The sequence below is a fragment of the Orcinus orca genome, chromosome 3 (genome assembly GCF_937001465.1).
Source record: "Orcinus orca chromosome 3, mOrcOrc1.1, whole genome shotgun sequence".
Lineage (NCBI taxonomy): Eukaryota > Metazoa > Chordata > Mammalia > Artiodactyla > Delphinidae > Orcinus > Orcinus orca.
Window position 1 is genome coordinate 84,120,770 of NC_064561.1, and position 13,479 is coordinate 84,134,248.

A 13,479-nucleotide genomic window follows, 5' to 3' on the forward strand; every position below is an offset into this window, starting at 1 on the left:
ATAGCAATGGATGAACACAGTCATGGCTGCCGACTTCTTTGATGCAACATGTCTTAGATAGATCATCGCGGTAAACTCAGAACTCCGAGGTGATGTCCAGCTCTTCATTCTTTGAGAGCCAAGATTCCCCACCCCTTCCCTCCTGGCCATGCTCACCTCGGGCAGTCTCATGCGTCAGCCCCTCAAGTGGACTCATGTGTCCTGGTGAACACAAGGCTCCCACAGCCCCCCAACCCTTCTCTCAGCACTTGCCTCATGCAGTACTCTTTGGATTAATGATGACTACACTGAATATTCACCTGAGGCCACTAGCCCTTTTTGTTTAAAACTCAGAGAAGCTGACACCACCTCACGCTTTCCTTTTGCTTTTTCTGTCACTTGGCAGACAGACTGCTTTGTCTTATCTTACTTTTAGGTAGTTCTGTTTGCTCCGCTTAGCTACAGAAAAGAGCATCCTCTGCATTCTTTTAAAAACATACATTTTAATTTTCAAAGAAGTTGGCGCTTCAACAGAAGTAATTTTTATATACTCATTCTCAATTTGATTCCATAGGTGTACTAGCCAGGCCCACTGAAAATGCAGTTTCTCTCATTATCTCCCCAACACCCAACACCTAAAGGCTGGGAATGCTATGAAGAAGCAGCAAATCTTGGAGGGGAAAACAAAAAACAGAAAGTAATTTGTAGGGCTGAACAAAAACACGAATGGACCCCTCTGAATCGCTTTTTACTTTTATACTAATTTTTCACTTTCCGAATCCACATAACCAATTTTAAATAGAACTTAACTAAAGCTAAAAGAACCAACCAACAACATATTTATAATTTTAAACTTTCTTGTCACTCAGAATGTTTGGTTGCTTGATATATTCTGTACCTTACCCATAAGTTCTGAGAAAAAAATATTGAGATATATGACTCTTTAAGCTACATTAATTGAGGATCTAAACACATCTTACCTGTAAATACGTTTCCAAACCTTGTCGTCGTTGTTCCAAGACTTTTGGGACCCAGTTCCGAACATGTTTGGAAGGGATTTCTGGAGTTTTAATACATTTCTTAAGCTATAAAGACAGAAAAAAACATAGAAAATGTGTTTTAATTATAACGACATTATTTGAGGGAAAAGCTAATAAAAGGAAGTGAACCACTGCTATCTCCAATAAAAATATAGAGGAAAATATATATACACTGAAATTTCATCAAAAATTCTTTCTTTAGCTGTCCTAAATGTTCAGGTTTCAGGACAAGAGTTCTGTGTTTTGGTAGTTGTTGTTATTGTTATACACCATCTGGCATTTCAGATGGGAATTATTTTTCCTGAAGAATTAAGAGTTCAGTAAATGAACTATAAAGGAAGTATAGAAGTTTATAATTTCCAAAAACAATTAATACAACAAAATTTTAGTTGGAAGAAGTACTTTTCTTTTTTTAATAAATTTATTTATTTATTTATTTTTGGCTACGTTGGGTCTTTTGTTGCTGGGCTTGGGCTTTCTCTTGTTGCAGCGAGTGGGGGCTACTCCCTGTTGTGGTGCCTGGGCTTCTCATTGCAGTGGCTCCCCTTGTTGCAGAGCACGGGCTCTAGGCGCGCAGGCTTCAGTAGTTGTGGCACGCAGGCTGTAGAGTGCAGGCTCAGTAGTTTTGTCACATGGGCTTAGTTGGGCATGTGGGATCTTCCCGGACCAGGGCTCAAACCCACGTCCCCTGCACTGGCAGGTGGATCCTCAACCACTGCGCCACCAGGGAAGCCCAAAGAAGTACTTTTCTGATGAAAAGTCTTTCTACATATTTTTCACATAAAAAAGGAAAACAGAATGCAATTGTTTATAACCATCATCCCTGGAAATGCCATATGAACTAGACCACATCATATGGAGAGTTTCTTAAAAGTTCTATTAAAAAAAAGTTCTAAAAAGAAAAGACTGATCCTTCCAAAATTCCTAAGCATTAGGTCTAAATTTTGTTCATGAAAACTGAGTGACGGTTCTCAGCTAAGCCTTCCTGGGCAGCAGTCTTAAGGGACTATATAGATAAAGGAAAATTCTATCGGATGTTGAGTTAGAGCTGCCTGTCACAGGTGCATCCTATCACATCCGCAGCCTAAATCTGTGAATATTACCTTACAGGGCCAAGTACTTTATATATCTGATTAAATTAAGTGTCTTACAATGGAGAGATTACCACAGATTATCCAGGTGGGCTCAATGTAATCGTAAGGATCCTGATTTATCGGGAGGGAGGCACGAGGACCAGGGTCAGGGAGAGACTGGAAGATGCTACATGACTGGCTTAGGTGATGGAGGAAGGGTCATGAGCCCCGCTGACCTATGGAAGCCAGAAAAGGGAAAGGAATGGATTGTCTCCTCTAGCCCATTGATACCTTAACTTTAGCCCAGTGAAAATCAATTTGGATTTCTGACCTTGAGAGGTATAAGATAATAAATTTCTGTTGTTTTAAGCCACTAAGTTTATGCTAACTTGTTACAACGGCAACACAGACGAAGCTAACACACTGCCTCTAAAATGGAAAGACTTTTAATGCTCTGAGTAAAAAGCTGGAAAACTCAACTGAGACTGCTCCTTTACTACACATGCAAAGAAATGGCATAATGACCTCTAAGAAAATGCACACAGCTAAACCCCAGCACCTAAAACTGTAATAAAAAAAGTTCTCATACATAAGCATATCTTCATTAACCATGTAAGCTGAAATTTGTTGTACACTATGAAAAAGGGGTCTTTGTGCATTTCAAAGATGAGCACTTGTCTCAAGACATTAGGCTAAGCCCATGCTTGCCTTCTCCCTCCATAGCTGAAGCGCCACTAACAGAACACTGTGAAACTATTAGCTGCAAGCCCAAATCTATCCTCCTTGTCTTCCTCACCAAACTCCTAAATTATTGGAAACAATACTGCATTCAGCTAAATTCAGCTTAAAAAGCTAAATTTCCCACACCCCCTTGCAGAGAGCGGAGGTCAAAGGTAATCAGAAACCACTGAGAAAAGCGTTCCATAAAATCTCTTTTAAAGTGGAACAGACTCAGCTAGCTGGTACCTTCTATACTACTCCCCTTTCACCCCTTCCTGCCTAGAATGCGACTATGATGGCTGGAGCTGCTGTGACCGTTTGCCACCATGAGGAAACTCTTAGGATGGAAGACAGGTGTCCAGATGAGCAAGCAGAGAAAAGGACTTGGTGCCTGCACACTGCCTGGAGCTGCCACAACACCCCAGACTGCCCGCCTCCAGACTTGCTTTTTAAGGGGAAAAAAAGAGCCCCCTCCCTCTTTTTTTAAGGTTACTGGTATTTGGACTTCCTGTTTCATATACCTGAATTCAGTCCTGGTAGATATTAGAAAAAGAAAAAGGCCAAAGGGAATAGGCCTCAGAACAACACAGAGAACAGGGCAGGGAGGAAGGGGCAATCACCAAGCAAGAGATTAACAGCTTTCTAAAAAGACGGAAAGCAGAAGCATGATCTAAAGAAAACACTGGAGCAGAGGAAGCCCCAGCCCAGACCTCATCAGGAAGGGACTACAGAGGGTCTGGACATCAATCTTCTCAGCAGCCTGAGAGGCTCTGTGCTCAGGACTGGCATAAGAGGAGGAGGGAATGGGAAGAGGGATCAGTCTATGCCCCAGCCTGTGCCAAAGACCACAGAGATGACTAGCAGCCCAGTGTCATCCCTAAGCATGCACACCCTCCCCCAGTAAAAAAGGGTCAGTGCTCCTAAAGAAACTGAATGAAGTGTTTGGGTTGAAGAAGGGTATTTGCCATTCTAGTCATTCTGATTTTCATGGGGTCCCCAGCCTAATATCTTAATATCTGCCTCTCTACCCTCATTCCCTATAATGAAGCCCTTAAGTTGACACACCCTACAGAGGTACTAGACTTATGTACCCAAAGCAGAGGGACCAGTGACAAATACCCGGAATAACTGGATGGGCAATCAAAGATCACTTTCATAGGAAAGCCAGCACTATGAAACAGAAAGGACAAGAAAAACAAATGGAACAACTAATCCCAAAGGAAAGAGAGAAATCAAATAACAGAAGAGATCTTTAATATCCGCAGGGAGATTTGAGAAGATATTGCTTCTATAAAACAAGAACAGGTTTTTAAAAAACCCAAGAACAGGTTGCTATGAAAAAGAAACCATCAGAGAAGAAGAAAGAGATGACAGAAATTAAAAAAACATGACAGAGAAATAAGTTAAAAGAGGTAGAATATAAAATGATGGAAGTCTCTCAAAGTGTAGAATAAACAAAATGAGAGAAAGGGTAGGTGAAAAGATAAAACACATATCGGATTAATCTAGGAGATTTAATATGAAAGTAATAAGCCTTTCATAAAGAATAGAAGACATTTTCAAAGAAAAGCAATTTTTATAGGACCTAATATATGTCTTCAGATTAAGGACCTATTGAGTACCAGCATAATGTATAAAAAAGGATCCACGTTTACTGACATTTATCAGTTGAGATTTCAGAATATTGAGGACAGAGAGAAGACAGAGGGAAAAACATTAGTTGGCAAACAAAGGAAGCAGAACTGTATTGGCAACTGACTTGTCACCAGCAACAATGGATGCTAGAAGATCAATGCTCCAAAGATCCAATTTGACATGGATTTTTATAACCAGAATCTCATCAATTAAGTGTGAGAGAAAGTTTACCTCCCGTGCCTTCTTTTACCCAAATTTGAGCATGTAATTCCGGAAAACTGAGAAATTAAACCAACAAAGAGGAAAAATAGGATCAGGACTCATAGCTCTTCCCCATCAGCATGGGGAAGGGAAACCCAAGGGCAGCTGAACACAGCAGGCCTAGAGAACTATCAGTCTAGGTTAAAACAAAAACCTCCAGGAAGAAGGTGGATTCCATGTAGCAGAGAGTATGGAGAAGATGGATAAATTTAGGATTCGTTAAAGTACATTATTCTTTTGTCTGTCAGAAAAAATAAGTTCTAGGGTAAACAAAGCGCCCCTGAGGAAGGTCATGGAACAGAAGACACCAAGCTCCTCCTATGTGTTAGGGACACTCCTGCCTTCATGGGGCTGGCATACCGGGAAATGGACAAAAAAAACAATAAACATGTTAATAAAACAGGGTGAGGGCAGAGAGTAACAGACGGGGGTGTGAGCTGGGGGGCAGCTGGGGAAATGACTGTGTGAGGTGAGAATGTCTCAGGAACCACCTGAATCATGCTGGGAGGGAGCCACGGTTAGGAGCTGGAGAAGGGCCACTGCAGCAGAGGCAGCAATGGAAAGGGAGGGCCGAGCCTGGTGTTCCAAACTCAGCAAGGAGGAGACGGTTCAGAGAGGTGCAGCATCAGACACTGTAGGGCCTTGCAGGCCGCAGAGGGAATTTGCTTATCATTTTACATGGGAAGCAAACTGAATGTCTTAAGCAAGGGAATGATCTGATAAAATTTTTACTTCAAAGAGCTCGTGCTAGATTCTATGAACAAGATGGACTGTAAGGGGGTGGAATCAAAGCAGGGAGACCAGTCAGCAGCTCCTGTAGGAGTCCAGGCAAAAGACGACGGTGACGTGGACTATGGTCGTGGCAGTGGAGGTGGGGAGAAGCAGAAGGCTGCAGAGTAGGTGAAAAGTGGAGGTGATAGAATGACCCCAAGACTTTGACTGTTTCAGGTCTTTGACCTCAGCTGGCAGCGCCCTGTTTATGAAAGGTGGTAGGAATGCCAGGTTTAGACTAGGTGGCAGAGAACATTAGTTATCTCCCCAAATCCACCGTCCCTCTCTTCTGTAGAACAGAACTCCTAATTTTGAGCTAAGTACATGATTGCCCAGAATAAAGAACACATCTCCCAATCTCCCTGGAAGCTATGTGTGGCTGTATGACTGAATTCTGGACAAAGGCAAGTAAACAGACATGTCTGTGCAACTTTCAGGAAGTGTTCTTAAAGGGAAGGACTGTTCCTTCTTTCCTTTCCTCCTTCCTGCCGGCTGACTTGCCCATGTAACGGCTAGACCTGGAGCAGTCACCTTCCACCATGAGATGGAAGCCTTGTGTTGAGAAGAGGGAAACCACAAGAGGAAAGCCTGGGTCCCTGAGGCCCATGAAACTGCCACACCGGCCTTAGATATTTATGTGAGAGAGAAATAAACGTGTATCTCACTGTTAAGGTCACCATTATTTTAGTTCTAGCGTCACCTGCAGCAAAATGGAATACCACAGTGGGGATATGGCTGATACTGCAAGCTGCCTATCCAATATTCACTCCCTTCTTCTTCTTGTAAAATAAAACAAAACAAAACAAGCAAAAAAACACCAGTGTCATTCAGAGGGCCAAAATGCTAAGCAAAAAAATCTTGATTTCCCAGGATCCTTTATAATATGACAGAGTTGTTAATGAAATGCAGTTTAAGTCCACTGGGTTGGGCTCCTGTTTTCCTGAAAAAGAGAAACTGGCTCTTCTTTCTGCCAGAAATGTGGAAACAATGCCTGGAGGGACAGCAGCTATGTTGTAACCAGAGGGTGAAAGTCACATGTTAAAGTAAAGATGGTGAAGTGGAAAGATAAAAGGAGCCTGGAACATAGATATTACAGAATCGATACATCAACTTGGACTGCCTGCTTTTAGTTTTCTTGTAAATGTGAGAATTAGTTTTATTTTTTATTTTTTGCGGTACGCGGGCCTCTCACTTGTTGTGGCCTCTCCTGTTGTGGAACACAGGCTCCGGACGCACAGGCTCAGCGGCCATGGCTCACGTGCCCAGCCACTCCACGGCATGTGGGATCTTCCCGGACCGGGGCACGAACCCGTGTCCCCTGCATCAGCAGGCGGACTCTCAACCACTGTGCCACCAGGGAAGCCGCAATGTGAGAATTATTAATCTCTCACTTGTTTAAGGGACCTAGTCAAGTTTCTATTATATCCAACCAAAGATAATCCTGACACAGAGGAATCAATTGTTCCGTTTTGGTGATTTCAAGTCAGAGATGCCCAACAGGCAACCAAGTGGAGATAATTTGCAGGCAGTTGTATATGAGTCTGTAAACTGGGAGTGAGAATATCTAAGTGGTATTGAGAGCCACGGAACTAGAGGCCACGACATTGGGAGTTCGGTACAGATGGAGGAAAAGGTCTGTGAGGGGCATAATCCTGAGAAGCTCTCAAGATGCTGCCTCGTGGTGCACATGCCTATAAAATTCCTTCCCTTGGGTCTGGATAGGACCTGTGAATGTGGTGAGATAGTCACTCCTTTGACTGGGTTACATTACACAACGAGACAGGCAATCCCTTGATCAGGTCCCACTTTATGAAACCCAGTCCCAGCGGACTGCTGGCTTTGAAGAAGTGAGCTGTGTGTTATGACAAGGCCACATGGCTAGGACCTGAGGGTGGCCTCGAGGAGGGGAGAACCACCTCTGGCTAACCGTCACCAAGAAAACAGTGGACCTCAGTCCTATGACTGCAAGGAACTGAATTCTACCCAAATGAGGACATGACAACGTGAAGAGGACCCCGAGCCTCAGATGAGATCACAGTCTTGGCAACACCTGATTTCAGCCCGATGAGACTCTGAGCAGAGAAGCCAGCTAACCTGTGCCCTGACTCCTGACCCACGGGGACACTGAAGTAACACATTTGTGTGGTTAAAGCTGCTATATTTGTGGCAATCTGTTACCCTGCAGGAGAAAACTAATACAAAGTCCACGGCCTGAGACATCCAACTCTGAGGGGCAGGGAAGAGAGGCAGGGCAAACAGTGAGGAGGCGGTGAAATGGTAAGTTGGGTCAGGGAAGTGTTTCTAGAAGGGGCATGATCAGACTGTGCAGAGCGATCCTGCAAAGTCAAAGACACTGGGTAAAGAAGAGCGGGAAGCGGGAAGGCAGAGGCTCCTCTTCCCAGGAATTATACTGAGAGAGGAGAGCAAGGGGGTGAACATGGGAGGGAAGCATGGGGTCAAAGATGAGTTCTATTTCATTCAATGGGAAATACTATAATATATTAATTTATTGATGAGACTGATTCAGTATTGGGGGAGGGGAGAGAGAGAGAGAGAGGAGTAATTTATGATTATCTGTAAGGTAATAAATACATATCTCATCTCCACACTATTTGAGGTATTTCTCAAACAAGAACAAAGCCAGAAAATGCTAATTACTTGGAGGTAAAAAGCTTATCAAGTTTCACTTTAAACAAAAAGAAACTTCTTTAACACTACTGAACCACAACATTCCTTACATTTCAGAATAGAAAATCAACTCCATTATCTGTCCTTCTCTCCTTCTTATAAAAATTCTTGAAGATATAGTACTGAAAAGATTTTTCCTTTTTATTTATGTCAGAAGTACTGAGGAAGCCGATCATCATAGCTGCTGGGCTCGGTGACAGCGTTTGTAGGTGAGTGATGAAGGGCTCTAGATGAGGAGAGACAGACCCAAGACAGTATGTGTCCAGGAGGGCTCAGCTGCTTACAAGATAAATACCCCTCTGCCACTCCATCCGATGATTAACTGCGTCCAGGCTGCGTCCAGCCAAATGGCCTTTCTGATCCCCACAGATAGTGACCAGATTCCACGATACCACAAACACAATCCCCTCTGCCTGGCATGACCACTCCCTTCCCTTCTCATACTGTTAGAGGAGCTGACACAGAACTTACTCCGTAAAGACCTGCTGCATATACGTTGGTGATAGCAACCATTTTCCACCGAAAGGAACAGAAATACTTTTCCCAAGCACGTGAATAAAAAGATGAAAAAGGGAAAAAAGGTTAAGGGAAGACGTGGGGGACACTTGGGGGAGCATTCAATCTTTTATTCCATGTTGTCACCCTACCTCCTCAGGGTTCCCTTTAGAGACACTTCACGAGGTGCTGTACCCCAGGTTTAGCCCCATACAGCAGTTTTTTGGTTTTTCTGAAATGTGGACTTCGTTAAATTAAATATGAGAATGCAATAGTCTACTCAGGCCAAAAGTAGGCAGTCACAAGAACTCATTCATTTAGGAATGAACCAGCACCATATTTCCCTGAAACTTTTGTGAATAAAAGGCTGGGCTGGAACTGACAGCTGGGAAGGCAATGCAGACTGGGCTCAGCAGTCTGCCATGCAGGGAAGGCTTTCCTCTCCACACCGGGGACTGGGGCCTCGGGACGGAAGCTGCTTTCCAGGACCCCCATTGACGGTGCAAGTTACCTGGCTGTAGCGGGGCGCAGCCTGTGGTGCAGGGCAGGGGGTCACAGAGAAAGCTCTTACCCTGTCACAGCCTGGGCCTGAGCCGTGAGGAGAGCACCCTATAACTTTATTTTTTTTTTTAAATACCCTGCTGAGAGTGACCAGAGAAGAACAGGGTGGGGGTCTGTTCTGGTTTCAGTATGGTGGTGGTGTTTTCCCACCCTGTACTGGCAGAGCTACGAAACAGGGGCAAGTGTAACCTGGGGTTAGACTCACAGTGAACTAAACTCCCACAGTAGAAACTGTTCTTGCTGACCAAAGCATTCCTCCAGCAATTCATAAAAATGCATAATATTCTCCAAATATCCCATTTGCCAAATACTTATTTAACGCCTAATAAGTGCCCAACACTAACAGACAGTGAGGAAGGTACAAAAAATAAGACGTGGTCCCTACTTTATTTATTTATTTCCTTCTAGTTTTATTGAGCTATAAGTGACATACAGCACTGCGTAAGTTTAAGGTGTGCAGCGTAACGATTTTACTTACATACATCATGAAACGATTGCCACAGTAAGTTTAATGAATATCCATTGTCTCGTCTATAGATACAAAATTAAAGAAAAAGAAAAAAATCTTTTTCCTTGTGATGAGAACTCTTAGGATTTACTCTCTTAACTTTCATATATAATGTACGGCAGTGTTGATTATATTTATCATGTTGTACATTATATCCCTAGTACTTATTTATCTTATAACTGTAAGTTTGTGTCTTTTAACTGCCTTTATTCAATTCCACCTCCCTCTACCCCCCCCCCGGACTCTGGTAACCACACATTTGATCTCTTTTTCTATGAGTTTGTTTGTTTTTGAAGTGTAATTGACCTACAACACTATGTTAGTTCCTGGCAGTGACTTGATATTTCTATACAATACAAAATGATCACCAGGAAAAGTCTAGTTAAGGACATCGTCCCTAGTTTTTTAAAATATATCTTCTAGTTACACAAAGCTTAGGGATAACTGAGTTTTAATTATCTCAGACGTTTTAAATTTAAGTAGAAACCTCCTAAATGGAAAAGGAGTTCCAAGAACAAAGAGATGAAGGAATAAAAGAAAATCGCTTGAAAGAAGAACCTGAAACGTTTTAGTTTTGTTTGAATAGATGAGAACACAGAGGGAAGGACATTCAGCATGGCAAAGACAGAGAGGCAGTGATTTTCATATACGGGGGTGACAGGGAAGACTGGCTTGGCTGCCACTAACTTTTTCTTGGGAGAAGCAGTGAGAAACTAAGGCTGGCCAGTAAAGGGGTTTGTGGTAGACAAAATCATGGTCCTCCCAAAGATGTCAACATCGTCAGCCTCGGAACCTGTGAACGCACTGCCTTACAGGTGTGATTAAATCAAGTATCTTGAAATGGGAAGATTATCCTGGATTATCCAGGTAGGCCCGATGTAATCTCAAGGCGGAGGCAGAGGTGACCAAGTCAGAGAGAGGAGATGTGATGACAGGAGATGTGACGATGGAAACAGAAGTTGGAGTGATGTGGCTGCTGGCTCTGAAGACAAAAGAAGGTGATGAGCCAAGAAAGGTGGCAGCCTCTAGAAGCTGGAAAAGGCAAGGAAACTGATTCTCTCCTAAAGCCCCCCAGAAGGAACATAGTCCTGCCGACACGTTTAGAGTAAGATTACAAATGTGTGTTGTCTTAAGCCACTAAGTCTGTGATGATTTGTTACAACAGTAATAGAAAACTAATGCACAGTTTAAGACTATTGGTCTCAAAAGTCAATGTCCATGATTTGGTAGATAATACAGACACATTTCAAGGTTTTTGACCAATAAAATGAAGATGAAAATAGTGCTCTAGGAAAATTGCCTGCAGCGGAGGATGAATAAGAAGACAAGGATGAGAAACAGTTAAAGAAATACTTACATAAAGTAGCAAGACTCTAGATTGAGATGGTAGGAGTACAAAATGAAAAATTAAATGGTGCTTATTACAGAAGTTTGGAAGAATGAATCAACAGGACTTGCTGACACCCTGGAAGTGAAAGATAAGAGAAAGGTAGGAAAGACTTCCAAGGTCTCACACCTTGTGGCTTCAGTGTGTGATGCAGGGGGAGGTAGGGAGGGTTGTGTCTAAGAGATGCCTTTAAAAATATAACGACACAAATAGGAATTCTCAAACTTCAACAGGCATTAAGATCACCTGGGATGCTGATTACTGGGCTCTATCACAAAGATTCTGATTCAGCATGCCTGGTGGTGCCCAGGAATCTGCAATTTAATAAATACTGTTCGGCTTCAGGTCACCCAAAGTTCACACTTCAAAAAGTACCAATCCAGAAAAACTAAAAGAAAGTGAAATCGAATACTTCCAGAGCTCTGGAAGAAAAACTAATCTTACACATAGTCTGAAAGGGTGAAACTGACATATTAGAGACCATAAAAAGGTAAAACTTTTGAAAATTAAAATAAATATCATAGCCAAAATTTAAAAAGTCCATGGTGAAAAACAGCTTCATCAAGCGGCTAGTATTTTATTAATAGGCCATGCAAACTAATGATCAAAACCAGAGACCCTAGCAGAAAAATGGGACAGCACATAAAGAGAATTCCAAATAGAGGGGCTACAATCATAAGCTTAAGAAATACCAATGAAAAGAGCAAAAAGGCAACATATATCGCCTGCTAAATACGTATCATTGGGGGGGTAATATGCAAAGCTGGTGAGATACTTTCATGCTTGCTGGTTGCATTACAAATCTGCTATAACCATTTTGGAAAAAAGTAATTTGGTAATATATAACTGGAGCTGTAAAAATATCTATACCCTTTAACAGAGAATGCTTCTTTTGTAATCTAGCTTAAAGGAAACAGTCTTGAAAATGGAAAAAAAAAGTTATATGTAATGAAGGCTATCAATCATTAGAAGTTGACCATGCAATGCACACGATTTCGTTTAGTCTGGAAAACAGTCTTGTGAAGTTAGCACATTCACTGTTCCCATATTAAAACGGGGGAACCGGAGGCACAGAAAGATCACTCAACTTGCTCCACGGACTTAAGAGGTAAAGGCAGGCTCAGGAACATTCTGCTGCCAGAGCTTCCACACTTAACTTCTACACCATAATTATCACCATGAAGGAACCCCACTAGCACAGCGGCATTTGTTCCATTAAAAAATGCAAGAGGGCTTCCCTGGCGGCGCAGTGGTTGAGAGTCCGCCTGCCGATGCAGGGGAAGCGGGTTTGTGTCCCGGTCCGGGAGGATCCCACATGCCGCGGAGCGGCTGGGCCCGTGAGCCATGGCCGCTGAGCCTGCGCGTCCGGAGCCTGTGCTCCGCAACGGGAGAGGCCACAACAGTGAGAGGCCCACGTAACGCAAAAAAAAAAAAAAAAAAAACAGCAAGAAAAGAAGGAAAACAGCAATTGTATTAGCATAGCAGAAATATATGTTGGTAACAAGGAGTTATTTCTCCTGTTCCCAAACTTTCTGCAAGATTTAGCTTTATAATCTAAAAAACTAAACTTACTTGAGGGGACGAAAATAAAGCATATAGGAAAAAAAAAAAAACTCTTGAATTTTTCCAAAAATTAGAAAGGAATCCTAAGAAAAGTGTAGAGGATGAGAATATTGTTTTCATACTTTAATATCAAAAATTATAAAAGTTTGGGAGAAGTAGTAATCATTAAGAACTTCAACCAACCAGATGAACTGTCAAATGGGTAATGGTTTTAGTTTCTGCCTCAAAATGAGCCTGACAACAAGCCAGGAGGCATTTTTGTGTGTTTGTGGTATATGGAGATGAGCCATGCAACTACTACTCTAAAGGTACAAAGCACTTATTAATAGTTCCTATATGATTTTAGAATTAACTTGGGGACATTGACTAAAAACTTTAACAAGTGTAATATAAAGTGTAAGGGAAAACAGGACACTGACAACAGAGCAAATGGCATCCACTGCAGAAATAACTGAATATTCAAAAAAATTAAACAGGAATAGATTTAACTTGAATTTAAAGGGAAGGTATTTCATGTAAAAACAGAACATTCAAAGCACATCACAAAATTCAAAAATGGAAACTAGGGTACCAAAATTCTAATAAAAGGATAAAGTTGTAGAAGGTGGCAGCAGTAATCACTAAAGCTTGTATATTCTGATTAATTTTTTTGCCCATTTCAATCCTCCTTAACACACAACTTTACAGTCAAGGTTACAGATTTATGTTTATTTTTACACCCTGCCATTATTTGTACTTAATTGTCTTTTATAATAAGTTACCTTTTCATCAAATCTAATACAATTATCAAATGGGACA

General features: G+C 42.0%; 1 protein-coding gene across 2 annotated transcripts in view; it reads right to left on the reverse strand.

Moving 5' to 3' along the window:
• Window positions 1-13,479, reverse strand: part of SNX24 (sorting nexin 24) — a 162,834-nt gene that overhangs the window by 61,611 nt on the left and 87,744 nt on the right. For both annotated transcript variants that reach the window (XM_033423726.2, XM_004267427.3), the window contains one exon: window positions 960-1,064. In XM_033423726.2, coding sequence (XP_033279617.1) covers window positions 960-1,064 — 105 coding nt within the window. The remainder of the gene's footprint in view (window positions 1-959; window positions 1,065-13,479) is intronic.